We start from the raw sequence: 14532 nt of genomic DNA on the forward strand, positions 1-14532 counted from the left end.
ATTAAATATACACTCTTCAATGGCAAGGATCAAGAAGGATTTGCCAGTAGCTTGTCAAGACTGCTAGCTAAGCTTTTTAAATGTGATATCAGTCCAGTCAAAGCTACTGTACATGTAACATCACTGTGGCCAATGACTAACATTTCTAATGTAGCCCCATGCAGCAACTAAGAGGCTAGAATTTGAGCACCACCCTTAGACTTGGCAATCACAGTACAGCGTTCTGTATTTTCTGCTGGCCTGCCCCACCACAGAAAACACCAAGCTAGGCTGAAACACCTGCATTTCCTTACTCAAGAACAAAGACAACATTTGTAGCTTTATTTACATGGTTTGAAAACCGATGACGTATATTAATGGCAAAATATTTCACTGAATGTGTGGAGCTCTGCCAGGAATGCCAGATCACTGTTAAGTTCACCTTCAAGGAGTCACCCAGTTTTGCCAGTCCAAAAACTTGCATGAGCACCTCAAGTTTGACAAAGTGACCATATATATTTCAGTATAATATGGCCATTACTTGTAATTTTTMAACCGTCCTCTTGGTCCCAAGTTAAGCAGGAATCAAATAAATTTGACTCAATGTGATAATTATATTTATTGATGAAATGCAGGACATTTGTTGCAGGTTGAGACAACATCCCACACAATTGAACMACCAATGATTTCACACATTCTGTAACAGGTCTCCTAACAACGTCCAGATGCACGCAATAGGCAATAAGTGACAAGCCAGAGAAACACTTGTGTACAGAAGGGGCCTCATCCAACTTGGTTGGTGTACCAAGACCTGAGAATGAAAAAAAAGTATTGTTTTAGTGGCTGAAACAATGTATCATATATAGACATTGAAGGTGATATTCTGATCTCAGTCCCATATCCGCATGTTTCATCCAACAGTCACATTTTAAAAGGTATCAATCATTGATCAGAACACATCATGGCCCATGAAGAGTCAGTGATAAGCACAAGAGGCAAAGCATGATTTAGACATACCTTAAAACCCTGGACTTGGGCCACACCATGGAAGTGGAATTGATCAGTGCCGATCACATCACCCAGAGAGCCAGTTGCAAGAACTGCAAATTAAAGTTTGATAAACATATTACTTCCAAGGACTGGCTTTGATCCAAGTCTGATATCCACACGAGTCATAMGAGGTATCATTGATCAAAACACCAAAGAATATCCAGAAAACTACAATATTCAGTATATACCTATGGACAGCCATACCCATCAGAACCTGGATTGGGGCATTTCAATGCAGTGTTGAGGCACACCTGTACCGCCATACCTGCAGAAAGACAAGAAACTCAGCAGTGCACAAGTTTCAGTAGCCACCGAGCAGGGACACCAGCACAGAGAGGCCAGGACAGTCAGACTCCCCATTTATCTGGCATACACTTGGAGAACCAGGGGCTACAGACAAAGMCCGGGTCCTTAGGATAGCATGCTGCCATGGGCACCAGACAACATTGAACACAAGGCTTACCAGCCATTCAATCCCAAGATGATGGGGTCATCGCACCTCCAATAGGCACAAGAACTGATGAGAAACAAAGTGATGTTAGAGTGACATTCAAGCTTTGCTCAAGTCAGTGCCAAAGCGCTGCAGATGTTTATAGCAAAACACATCATGGTCAATATACATTGGCTCACAAGTTTAGTACTAAGGTGTTGTCGTTAGAGGCACTCAGTGAGAGCAAGTGTCAGCCAGAATGAAAGCGGAACATTTTGAATTACCTTTAAAATGTCCAGTGGTTAATTCTCAATCCCACTGGTCTGTTCAGAGGTTGTACACCTGTAGAGCATTGGCAAATAATCAGGTAAGGTAAAAAGCTAAACATTTTCAAACCCCATATTACATCAAAAGACATACAAATCAAAGTCTTGGCTCAGACAAGTACTATAAGCCCTCATCATCGAGGTACTCTTAAGTGAGGGCAAGAGTCACACCAAAAAGACAAGGGGACATTTTGAAAGTCTTCTGATTTACCTCCAAATCAGAACGTCCACTAGTTCATTCTCATTCCAGCCTATGAAGCTCCTGCAGACTGAMATTTCAATCCTGTTGAGCATTAGAAAATGGCGATCAGGTAAAAATGGTTTAGTCTAAATCCTACATCATTTACATTAATTTGACACCAAAGCTGGGCTCAGACGAGTACTAAGAAGTTCTCAGCATAGAGGCAATCCTCTAAGTGAGGGCAAGTGTGTCATCACAGCCAGAATGAGGGTCGATGGGTGAATATTGAAATCGTTCTGAGAATGTACCTTCTGTATATCCATTTGTTCATCATCCACGTCTAGAACATAATTGACCTGTAGAGCACAGGGAAGCAATCTAGTTAGAAGTCTCATCTTAATCCATCGTGACCAACACACTAACATTTTCTAGGAACAATTGTACATGGAATGTCCTTCCCCTTAATGTTGCGGTGTCAGTTATTGTCGAACTGCACAGCGACCGTCGGTGAAAGTAATGTTTTTGGCATCCTGTTGACCGAGTCTGCTACAAATGAGCAGGAACGGCTTCGATAGGTGCCTGTGTATAGAATGGTTTCAAATTCCAGCTCTGTGATAAAGCTTACCTGAGCTGCATTAGCCATATTGGTTGGGTAGGGATGATCGTATGACCTGAGGTCTACCTAAAAAAAAATCAACTGTTCGGTATGCTCAGTAACGTTAAGCCTACCGTTAGCCAGCGCTGTAGGCTTACGTTGTACAAAACGGAACATTACAGCCAGCATAACATAAAGTATATATTCCAACTAAAAAAAGTTAMTGATAATGTACAACTTAGAGGCCGTCGGTCAAATATTTGCCTCTGTTGAAAGATTCATCAAAAAAAGTGAAGAATCTGCATCGTTAAGGGCCGCGAGCAGTGCCACGTGGAAACTGGAATAGTCAGCTAACAATAAAACGTCTCGCACGAGTAGGTAAGCATTTAATTGAAAAAGCACAACTTTACGATTAACATTAGCTTTACCACAAGATTGACAAAGACATAGTTTCCAGCTTAACCAGCTAACTATATAACCAACTAGGTCACAAGAAAGTACAGGTCCCGCCGGAAGTTAACTAGTTAGCCTAGCTGACGTTAGGTACCGGTAGCAAAATAACAAACTGTTTTCTAACATTCACGTAGCTACGTGCTTCTCTCAGAACATGTGATATTAGCAAATTAAACAACCTTACTGAAATATAAACAGACACGCCGAATGATGATTCGTTCGAGTGTTGCTTACCATTGCTGCTACTTAGCTTGAACTGAAGAGATTGAAAATACGCTGTCGGTCGCTTTATATAGTGTGGGACAATCTGGCGATTGGTCCACATGTGTCACATGGACGAGATGTATGATGGGATAAGAGGTTCACTCTCAACGATAGACCGCTATCTAATGTGGCATAAATTAGATAGCTAATGCATGTATTGGCTACTGATAAAAAGTTTGAACAAATAATGAACAAATAATACAACGAAAATAGACGGGTTAAAAAAATAGAAAAGCCAACCATAAATGTGAGGTTTGAAGAGAGGCAAACAAAAACCTTTTCACTTGAAACTTTTGCTAATTTATTGCGCCTGGCCAATGCAGTTCTGACCAAGACAAGATAGGTTTATTGTAGAGTGAATGTAGGCCTCATAGAGCAACATGGATTGCTGGCAGTGTCAACACTTGTGATCTTTGGATTAGGGCACTTGAGGTTGATTGTATTATTTTAGGTCAGTGGGATAGACGTCTCTTTTTCAAGGATTTGCAAATAGATATGTAGGCCTGTGGGCCATATATGCAATCGAGGTGTATATTTTTTTGGTAGGCGAATAGTGTTGAAAGTAGTTGCTTTAATCAATGCTGTAAGGAAAGCCTAAGTGAGAACTAGATTTCAACTGAGCAAAGTCAACAACACAACAAGCTGATGTGCCAACGGMAAAAAACGGTCTCAGCATTTCAGCACCATGGACAGTTCCATGACTGCTGCGACCACTGTTTAATTGAAAAGCCAGGAATGAATAGCCTTTGACCGAACATATACAACACATGCAAGAGTCTACCATGTAATGCATATCACAATTCGTGCACAGCCCATGAAATGGTTTAGCCTACAGCTCATGCTATGCCGTCATGGCCATGTCGAGTCAATAAGCAATTTATAGATGGACCAGGCATAGGCTCCATGGCATTTCACACCTGTTTGAGAGTCGGATAACAGTGTGCCTTATCATGTGCTATCTAACTATATTTTTACGCTTYATAGGCCTCATCATGCACGTACAATTCATATTTTCTTTATCGAAATGACGCTTTGTAGCATTGGCCCATAGGCTAGACTAAATTAAAATAAAGCAAAATAATTGTCATAACATAAAATGAAGTTGTTTTCTTTTTATGGTGGTGTTCTGAAGCAATAGGCCCTATAATAAATCCCGAGCCTATCACATGACTGCAGCACTATCGCCCTTTGCTCGCTGGCACTCTCATCTCTGTCTGACCAGAAGGCAGTAGGCAGCAGCAGCTTTGTAAACACAACGTGCTGCGCTGCTTTGTTTCGGAACCACCACCATTCTGGGTCTATCTCTAGCCATGCCATGGATATTTTGTGGCAATATCAATTCAGGATAATTTTGCTAGGAGACTCGACAGTAGGGAAATCATCTTTACTGAAGCGGTTTACAGATGGAATTTACAGCGATGTAGCGGATCCAACGGTCGGTGTTGATTTTTATGCCCGTTCGCTAGACATCGAGCCAGGGATTAAAATCAAGCTTCAGCTGTGGGACACGGCTGGACAGGAGCGATTTAGGTGAGATGTAGACAATTCATGTTATACCAGGCCTATATATATATCTGTTATCAATAATCTGTTGACAAGATCAGCTGATTCATTATTTCCATCAGTATAAATTAGCCTATATGAATCAAATAACTAAATTCACAATATCTATTGTGGTCGGTTTACCATTTTAGCGAATAACAGTTGAGAAAAATAATCGTTTTTTTACCCACAGAGAAACGAGGTCAGTCATCGTCAGTCATTTTTTACCCTACGACTGCAATAACGGAGGCCGTTACTCCAGTCTCCATCATAAAAACAGTCATTAAATTGTGTCGCATCATCAGTTGGATTCATTCACTGATGATGGGCAACAACCTCGCCTTGATACCGTTTTGTGTAATACACAAATATCATTTTTTAATGCAATGTTAAGAAGGTTTTGATGTCTGTCTTTGGATGGATGACAGTCAAATCCGSTTATTCTGAAAGTGTGGTTTGTTACTGCTGAGATGGCCTGTGAATCAGCGAGGCATGGCTCTCTCTGTTACATACATGTAGTAATGTGCCTTTATGTAGCCTAGTCTGCAATGCCTAGGCACACACAGTATCCATCCAGGAGGCAGTGTAGCTTGTAGTTGAACAAATATGTTAACAACATAATTCATTCCCCAGTTTCAGATACAATTCCTCTAAGAGCATTAGAACTGTGTTTGTAGACTCTGCTCTCAGACCTCCTTTTCCTCTTGACGCTGAACCTGGATGTCTCTGACAGAATATTATGGAAGAAAGACTGTTTTCCCATAGGAGGTTCACAGTACACACATAAAATAGATTTTCAGTGGCATGAAAGAACTGTCTCTACAGGTCTGTACAGTTATCATTCCTTAGTTTGTAAGCAACAATGGATGTTTTCCCTGGACCTGCAAGGAGTCGCGGATCTTGTTATGCTGTTTTGCCAACTACTATATGTTTGTTGTCATGCCATGAATGTAKTTTGGTTCAGGGTTACACTGAGATTCAGGTCAGCATTGTTTAAATTCACATTTTACTATGGATCAGAGCTGAATTGTAACATCTCCTATTCTCCATCTCACAGGTCCATCACCACTTCCTACTATCGTAACTCAGTGGGCGGGCTCCTCGTGTTCGACCTGACCAATCACAACACCTTCGACCACGTGAGGGAGTGGCACAAGGAAGTGAGCGAGCACATCCTGCCGCACAACATGGTCTACATCCTGATTGGCCACAAAAGCGACCTAAACAAGGACCGGAAGGTGACGCGGGACGAGGCTGAGCAGCTGGCGGCGGAGATGGGGATACGCTATGTGGAGACGTCGGCTAAGTGCAACAGCAACGTGGACCGGGCCTTCCAGCTGCTCAGCAGGGACATCTATGAGCTGATGAAGATGGGGCAGATCACCACGAGGGACGGATGGGATGGGGTGAAGAGTGGCCTCACTGCCAGGGTCCTGTACCCGGGTGATGTGGACATTGAGGTGGAGCCGAGGGAGAAGAGTTGCAACTGCTGAGAGACTGACCCTCGATCCCTGACCTCTGACCTCATCAATGGTAATGTTCATTACGCACCAAATGGAAGAAAACGKATTGGAACAGARAGGGACTACCTGGAATTGTCCAATAAGAAACGCAAATGTATCTTTTCCGTTGCGAATCGTTCTAGAACGTGTTCCGATGCGTTCCCTAATAAACACGACTCATGTCTCCACTGTTGTTCCCCCTCTCTTATCTCCACAAGTAACTCACATCATCTCACAGTTTAGTCTGTTTCCATGCCATGGTCTAAAGTAAGGCCCTTGTCCTGTAACATCACGTGTGCACGTGTCACCATATGCCTAGTGTAGCTAGCCTGCCTTTCCTCTCTGTATCAATTCCTCCAGAGGTCAGGATGGGGCTGTTTTCTGATGGGATTACGTGATACACATCCTGTAGTACACATCTTGTGTACATCCTACATCCTGTAGTACACAAAAGTCTGATTCTTTAGGCCAAACACCAGTGTAAATCCTTGCAGTGGAATAGCATCATACATGTACATGCTAAACCTACACAGTTTAACATCACCTGGGTAACTTTGGGCCCAGTTAGGTAAGGCAGACAGAGGCTGCATTTACAGAGGCAGCCCAATCCTGATATTTTGCCCAATTGTTGTTCTTTTGACCATTGAGAAGAGGCCTTTTGACAATAATTGGGCAACATATCAGATTTGGGCTGCTTGTATAAACGCAGCCAGAGACACCTGTGTGACAGCGATCAGGCCTTGGGSTATTCCAGTACGTATTCTATTCCTTCCTGGCAGCATCCTTTTCCTTCCTGGATGCCCTCTGCTGCTGCAGGAGATATTGGATTCTTAAGCAGGCAAGGTCTTGACTGGTGGACAAGGCATTATTGTGGTCTGGCATCACTCCCATTACGTTGTTGTGGGTTGACTCCTGTCTGGCTAAAGGGGTATGTGTATGTATGTGTGTGCGTGTGTGTGCGTGTGTGTGTTTGTGTGCGTGTGTGTGTGTGTTTGCATGTGTGTGCCGTTGCTCTGCCTGCAGTCCCCTGTCCGGTATGGTCAGTGGTGTAAAAAGTACCCAATCATCATACTTGAGTAAAAGTAAAAATATCTTAATAGAAAATGACTCAAGTAAAAGTGAAAGTCACCCTGTAAAATATTACTTGAGTAAAAGTCTAAAAGTATTTTGTTTTAAATATACTTAAGTATCGAAAGTAAATGTAATTGCAAAAATATACTTAAATATCAAAAGTAAAAGTAAAAGTATTCATAATTTCAAATGGCTTATATTAAGCAAACCAGGTGGCACACGACAGCACGCAGACATAATTTACAAACAAAGAATTTATGTTTAGTGAGTTTAGTGACCAGGGATGTTCTCTTGATAAGTGCGTGAATTGGACCATTTTCCTGTACTGCTAAGCATTCACAATGTAACCAGTACTTTTGGGTGTCAGGGAAAATGTAGGGACTAAAAAAGTACATTATTTTCTTTAGGAATGTAGTAAAGTAAAAGTAGTCAAAAATATAAATAGTAAAGTACAGATCCCCCCCYAAAAACGACTTAAGTAGTACTTTAAAGTATTTTTACTTCAGTACTTTACATTACACCACTGGGTATGGTTAACTCTGGCGTTAAAAGGTCACTGATAATAGGCAGGGAGAATAAACTGTATTCTATATGTGTCACCACCACCACCCCTCCCCTTATAATATGGTCCTGCAGACTGCTAATCTATGTAATTGCACACAAACCAAATCTTGTTCATGTTGCATCATGTTGTGGACTTCCTACATCAGAGCAAATGAGCAATGTTTTCTATTTTTTTTTTTTTTTTTACATATCTATCATTTGTAGAACATCGCTGAAGCCACAAACCCTTTTAATGGTAGCCACTCTTTGCATTTGTATATGGCATATTAAAAAACAAAAACAAACCTTCCAAGGTGGGCCTTCAAGGGGGAAAACCACCCCAAACAACATTACTTTAACTGGAAAGAGGTACTGGCTGATGCCGATTCTTTAAGACTTTAAGACTGCTCAAATGGATTAAATGTGGAGCTTTTGTGACCATAATACTAATTTAAGGGTTTATTGGCTTCTTACAGGGTTTCCCAAACTCGGTCCTCGGACCCCAAAAGGTGCATATTTTGGTTTTTACCCTAACAATACACAGCTGATTAAAATGATCAAAGCTTGATGATTAGTTGATTATTTGAATCAGCTGTGTAGTTCTAGGGTAAAAACCAAAGCGTGCAACCATTGGGGTCGCGAGGACCAAGTTTGGGAAACTCTGTGTTATTACATTGTCTGGTTGAAGACATGACATTTCGGACCCTAATGGCTTCCATGCTCCATCAGAATGGTTCCAATATCAAGACAGCCAGAATCTTGCCATGCCTATAGGCCCTTTCGGTCTGCAGAGAGGCACAGGAAGATAACTCTCTAGTTTCCCTAGACTACTACCTCTATACTGCAAACCTCAGTGCAGATAACAGTTGACCTGAGACTTGGCTGTAGACTGGTGTTACCATGGGTCAGGGTCTAGATAACAGCTCACTTTGCCTGGTCCCTCCTCCCTTCCTTCCCCTCAGCTCACCTTGTCCACCTCCACACCCTGCACACACTGTAGATGGCAGGAGAGACATTGTGCATTCAGCAAATGTGACTTTCTGTGATATTGTGTTCTATGTTGGTTTTGTGTCCAGTGGTTATTGGGCAAGGCACAGGAGCATATGGGCAGTATCATGGTCATGCGACTTGACTTGTTGAAAGGAATGTCTAGCTAACTAATCTTTTGGGAGCTGTTCCATACATACTGGTAAACACCTTACAAAGCCTCAGCATACAATTTCTTGACAAAAATGATGTCTTGCCTCTTGCTTTACAATGTCTGATGCAAACGTAGTTTAGTTGTTCCCGTTGTTCCCACACTCAACAATGTTTACCCTGTTTATAGTTATGTCGTGGTCAATTTTTAAGCTCTACTGACCATTCACAGACTGATTAAACCTCTGTTATCACAGGTCATAGCCCCGTTACAACATGTCTCATTTCTTTCAAAGTTAAATCAGTTGGCTAACCAATATGTATGACAATCAGATGTCTGTATTGATCCATGTTCTTGTTACGGTAAGAAAGGACACATCCACAAAGAGAAGGCAGTACCGATGCCTAGGGATGGGAGACATACCCTTTAAATGAACTAAAACAGTCTTGCCTGGGAATGTATAGAAATGGAGAATGATCTTTTTCAGACATGGTTTCAGAGGGATTATAATGTAGAGCGCTGTCTGTTTGGTCATCACAATTCAACTCCTTTTGAAAAGCAGCAAATATTTTCAATCTAAGCCACAAAGGGAGTTAGAGACAAACCATGTTCCTTACAGTATGTACTGCTTCCTTTTTTCAGCTTCCTGTGTCATTTCTAACAGGGTTTATTTTGTACAGCTGTATTTTTTATGCTTATAATAATGATAAAATGTGCTGTGATATAACTGCTTGTCATTGAATGCAACCTATTCCTGAGCACTGACTTTGATAARGATTCTTATTGACTGTATTGTTACATCAGATAGGAAGAAAACAGGAATTAGGAAGCTGTGGTGCTGATGATGCCCGATGATGGTCTATGAACAAGGTGTATCTAGAGAAAGGAGCACCAGCTATATTCAACAGCCTATTCAGGCTAAATTGACATGAAAGAARAGATTGAGCTTGGATCTTGACATGTTGCCAGTAGAACTAGAAAAGTTTAGATTTTAGAGCAGAAAAATTGAAAATAATTTATGCTTTAGAAAGTGTTCTGTTGATTATAAATGGTAAGTGGCCATTTTCAATGTGATTATAGTTATATCATAATAGTGTAATCTGAATACCAATCGACAAAACAATCTAATTAAATCTGTAGTATCCAACCGGTCCTTGATAGTACAACAACATATGACAAATCACTAATACATTTTACTTGCAAATTCTGTTTTTGGGCAGTCCTACAACTGGACATAGCAGCACAGGTGATACTTCTATTTAGCCTTAGACCGAGTCCAATCACAGATCACAGCTTGACAAAATAAATGTTATTTATTTTCCATTCTAAATGTTCTGTGCAAGGTACTCTACTGTTAAAGGGTATTCAATCAATAAACAATATTATGTCCATGGTGCCATATTGATTGACCATCTCCGTGCTAGGGTTGTGGCGCCCTCTTTGGGTAACAACAGAACTGCATACCTGACCCACTTATCTGAATCACAGTGCAAATAAAATACTAAACTTCCTGAATCACAGTGCAAATAAAATACTAAACTTCAACTAATAAACATACAACTGTGTATGGTAATAATATTGGTGTGCTTTCATTTTCATAAGCCTCTGTTGAAAATCACTACTCTTAGTTGGCATAACTGATCAATAACTAATCAATAACAGATTAATATCACTTGTGAAAATGAAGCTGTTCACTGATATTGCTTTCACTTGTACCCTCCGCTCCTGTCCAAGCTCACCTGTAGAAACCATATATAGACTTATGGTAGAAACATCTGTGGTCCTTAACGACTCATCTGGAGGGAAGAAATGCAGATACACACACGCTAAATGTGCAAATTCATTGAAATGATTGTGCTTATTTTATATGTGGTGAAAAAGAAAATAAATGTTAAATGAAATGAAAGAAAGACTTGATGGATTTTATATGATCAGATCTTTTTAAAGATCTTTAATGAAAGTGACAGTGAAGGTACATTTTGTAAGGGAGGCGTCTGAGTGTACACAATTGTTACCAGGAGGAAAATGTGCAAGGATCATGCTTTTACAATTTCAGTCAGGGGAGGGTTTAGTATTTTGTAATCGATTAAATGTCATATTGCTCACTGTTTGAGAATGAGTTGCTTATTATATCTTGATGTGTGCTTGATGCTGCCCCTCATCCCTGATTTTGTGCTGTGCGTGCAATATCAAGTGCGCCTAGTATGGTCTCAATCAAATGATTCATAGCCTTCCGTGCCTTTAGAAAGTATTCATACCCCTCGAAGTATTCCACATTTTGTTGTGTTACAGCCTGATTTCAAAATGGATTTCAAAAAATATATCTCACCCATCTATACACAATACCCCATAATAACAAACTGGAAACATTTTTTTAGAAATTTTAGCAAATTTATTGGATAGAAAATACAGAAATATCTAATTTAAATAAGTATTCACACCCCTGGGTCAATACTTTGTAGAAGCACCTTTGGCAGCAATTACGGCTGTGAGTATTTGTGGGTAAGTCTCTAAGAGCTTTCCACACCTGCCCATTATTCTTTAAAAAAATATTCAAGCTCTGTCAAATTGGTTTTTGATCATTGCTAGACAACCATATTCAGTTATGCCATAGAATTTCAGGTAGATTTAAGTCAAAACTGTAAATTGTCCACTCAGCAACTCCAGTGTAGATTTGGCCATGTGTTTTAGGTTATTGTCCTGCCGAAATGTGAATTAATCTCCCAGTGTCTGGTGGAAAGCAGACGAAGCAAGTTTTCCTCTAGAATTTTGCCTGTGCTTAGCTCCATTACGTTTCTTTTTATCCTGAAAAACTCCCTAGTCCTTAACGATTACAAGCATACCCATAACATGATGCAGCCACCACTATGCTTGAAAATATGGAGAGTAGTACTCAGTAATGTGTTGTATTGGATTTGCCCCAAACATAACACTTTGTATTCAGGACAAAAAGTGAATTGCTTTGCCAATTTCTTTGCAGTTGTAAACTATAGAAAGCAGGTGCAGAAGGTGAGTTTAATGATAAGAAAGACAGATAAACAAAACAGGAGACCTGTACTGAATGTGACCAAAACCAATACTCCTGATGACTAAGGCTACTGAGGGCTAAATAAAGGGAGATTAATCAAGGCGATGATGAGGTCCAGGTGTGCGTATTGATGGTTGCCAGGACCAGTGGTCAGTATACCGGCGACGTCAAGCGCTAGAGTGGGGGAGTGGGAGTAGGCGTGACAGCAGTATTGCTTAAGTGCCTTGTCACAAACAGGATGCATGTTTCGGAATATTTTTTATTCTGAACAGGCTTCCTTCTTTTCACTCTATCAATTAAGTTAGTATTGTGGAGTAACTACAATGTTGTTGATCCATCCTCAGTTTTCTCCTGTCACAGCCATTAAACTCTGTAACGGTTTTAAAGTCACCATTGACCTCATGATGAAATCCCTGAGTGGTCTCTTTCCTCTCTGGCAACTGAGTTAGGAAGGACGTCTGTATATTTGCAGTGACTGGGTGTGTTGAGACACCATCCAAAGTTTAATTAATAACTTCACTATGCTCAAAGGGATATTGTCTGGGTTTTTTAAATGTTTTTGTTTTTACACATCTACCTATCAGTGCCCTTCTTTGCGAGACATTGGAAAACCTCCCTGGTCTTTGTTGTTGAATCTGTTTGAAATTCACTGCTCGACTGAGGGATCTTACAGATAATTGTATGTGTGGGGTACAGAGACGAGGTAGTCATTCAAAAATCATGTTAAACACAATTATTGCACACAGAGTGAGTCCATGCGACTTATTATGTGAATTGTTAAGCACATTTTTACTCCTGAAGGTAATTAGGCTTGCCATAACAAAGGGGTTGAATACTTATTGACTCAAGACATTTCAAATGTCCTTTTTAATTAATTTATAAAAATTCCAAAAACATAATTTTACTTTGACATTATTGTGTGTAGGCCAGTGACAAAAAATATATATAATTTTAATCCATTTTAAATAAATTGTGTATATAAACCTAGGCTACACTGCATTACACACTGTAATGGATAGGCTATCCCAATCATGAGGCCTGGCCTGCTCTGCTCTTGCTGATGTAAACCCTTTTGTGGTGCCTAACCAATGGATGTGCTGTGTACGGTGGCACTTCAGTAGGCGAGTCAAAGGCTTCTTCTGAAAATATGTTTTTATATGTCAAAAAATGCAATATCTGTGTAAGCGGACTAGGCCTACTGATGTCCTGTTCAGTTTGAGAGAGAGAGCCCAAAGATGAGAACGAGGACCAGAGGTAAGCTTGCTACTGCTATAATTGATTTGAGTAAAAAAAATATTTATTTTCCCATAACGAAGCTATTTATCACAGTTATTGACCTCACAATAAGCCATATAACTTAATTTATATACTTCGAAGTGGCAGCCGTGAAAATGGACAGCACATGGCTGCTGAAAGTAGACTAATTGGAGAAGGTCTAATTCGGATAAACTGTCTTCCTTTAATTTGACTTTAGGCTACCTAAAGCAAGAGGGCTTTCTTTGTCTTGGAGCCTATTTCTTCCTATTCAAGAAATAAGAGGTAGGCCTACSTGTTTGACAGATTAAATGATAGTCTGCTATCCATAGATTTCGTCAGCCAATTCCTTCCATCACCATGCACTCCTTAAATATCTCAGTGTCAGTGAAGGGCTTGGTGTGTTAAGTTAAAACCAGGGCTCAAATTAAGGGGGTATGTGAGGGTGTGAGAGTATTGTGGCTCTCAAAAATGGACATGATTATATGAAGCAATCTATAATGACGCTTTAGTCTGCAATGCTTTGTGCTAGAAACAAGCTGTAACATGCCGGGAAAGACTCTGATGCATATGGGATTTATTTATTCTCTTTTTGACATTCATAGGCTGCAGTACAACCTACTATAGCCGAGGAGACAAAAAATGTGTCACACCCTGATCTGGTTCACCTGTCCTTATGATTGTCTCCACCCCCTCCAGGTGTCGCTTATTATCCCCGGTGTATATATCCCTGTGTTTCTTGTCTCTCTGTGCCAGTTTGTCTTGTTTGCCAAGTCAACCAGTGGTTTTCCTTGCGCCTATTTTTCCCCAGTCTGTTTGTTTCTAGTCYCCCTGGTTTCGACCCTTGCCTGTTCTGACTCCRAACACGCCTGCCTGACCACTCTGCCTGTTCTGACTACCAGCCTGCCTATCCCCTTGTACTGTTTTGTACTCGGATCTCGAGACTGCCTATCATCTGGTACTGTTTGGACTCTCACTTGGTTTATGTACTCTCGCCTGTCCCTGACTTGCCTTTGCCTACTCCCTTTGTTATAATAAATATTGGAGCTCTACCATCTGCCTCCTGTGTCTGCATTTGGGTCTCGCCTTGTGCCCTTATAAAATGTACTTTGCTTAGGAAGTAATGTGTGATTCTGTCACTTTCATTTAAGGTTCAACATTTCAGCAGGCTATTAA

General features: G+C 40.6%; 1 protein-coding gene, 1 long non-coding RNA gene and 3 other non-coding genes across 7 annotated transcripts; 1 reads left to right on the forward strand and 4 right to left on the reverse strand.

Moving 5' to 3' along the window:
• Nucleotides 1-579: 579 nt before the first annotated feature.
• Nucleotides 580-3290, reverse strand: LOC111955173 (uncharacterized). 3 transcript variants are annotated; one of them, XR_002876078.2, is made up of 8 exons: nucleotides 3249-3290; nucleotides 2275-2322; nucleotides 1997-2068; nucleotides 1744-1801; nucleotides 1493-1546; nucleotides 1218-1294; nucleotides 997-1079; nucleotides 580-790 (listed from the first exon to the last, which is right to left on the reverse strand). It is a non-coding gene; the product is annotated as an uncharacterized lncRNA (long non-coding RNA). The 3 variants fall into 3 exon arrangements; XR_002876076.2 differs by lacking the exon at nucleotides 3249-3290 and adding an exon at nucleotides 2592-2780; XR_011474443.1 differs by lacking the exon at nucleotides 3249-3290 and having other exon boundaries at nucleotides 2275-2491.
• LOC111955409 (small nucleolar RNA SNORD99) lies at nucleotides 861-933 on the reverse strand. The gene has a single exon (XR_002876126.1). It is a non-coding gene; the product is annotated as a small nucleolar RNA SNORD99 (small nucleolar RNA).
• LOC111955412 (small nucleolar RNA SNORD103/SNORD85) lies at nucleotides 2150-2230 on the reverse strand. Its single transcript, XR_002876129.1, has one exon. It is a non-coding gene; the product is annotated as a small nucleolar RNA SNORD103/SNORD85 (small nucleolar RNA).
• LOC111955413 (small nucleolar RNA SNORA16B/SNORA16A family) lies at nucleotides 2414-2549 on the reverse strand. Its single transcript, XR_002876130.1, has one exon. It is a non-coding gene; the product is annotated as a small nucleolar RNA SNORA16B/SNORA16A family (small nucleolar RNA).
• Nucleotides 3291-4475: 1185 nt separating the features above from the next.
• LOC111954723 (ras-related protein Rab-39B) lies at nucleotides 4476-6510 on the forward strand. Its single transcript, XM_023974612.1, has 2 exons — nucleotides 4476-4808; nucleotides 5878-6510. The coding sequence occupies exons 1-2, from the start codon at nucleotides 4594-4596 to the stop codon at nucleotides 6311-6313; spliced, it is 651 nt and encodes a 216-aa protein (XP_023830380.1). The 5' UTR covers nucleotides 4476-4593; the 3' UTR covers nucleotides 6314-6510.
• The last annotated feature ends 8022 nt before the right edge of the window (nucleotides 6511-14532 follow it).

The sequence above is a fragment of the Salvelinus sp. IW2-2015 genome, linkage group LG30 (genome assembly GCF_002910315.2).
Source record: "Salvelinus sp. IW2-2015 linkage group LG30, ASM291031v2, whole genome shotgun sequence".
Lineage (NCBI taxonomy): Eukaryota > Metazoa > Chordata > Actinopteri > Salmoniformes > Salmonidae > Salvelinus > Salvelinus sp. IW2-2015.

Coding starts and splice junctions, on each gene's coding strand:
- LOC111954723 (XM_023974612.1), top strand. CDS start 4,594: ATGGATATTTTGTGGCAATATCAATTCAGGATAATTTTGCTAGGAGAC. Junction 4,809..5,877: donor GCTGGACAGGAGCGATTTAG/GTGAGATGTAGA, acceptor TCCATCTCACAG/GTCCATCACCACTTCCTACT.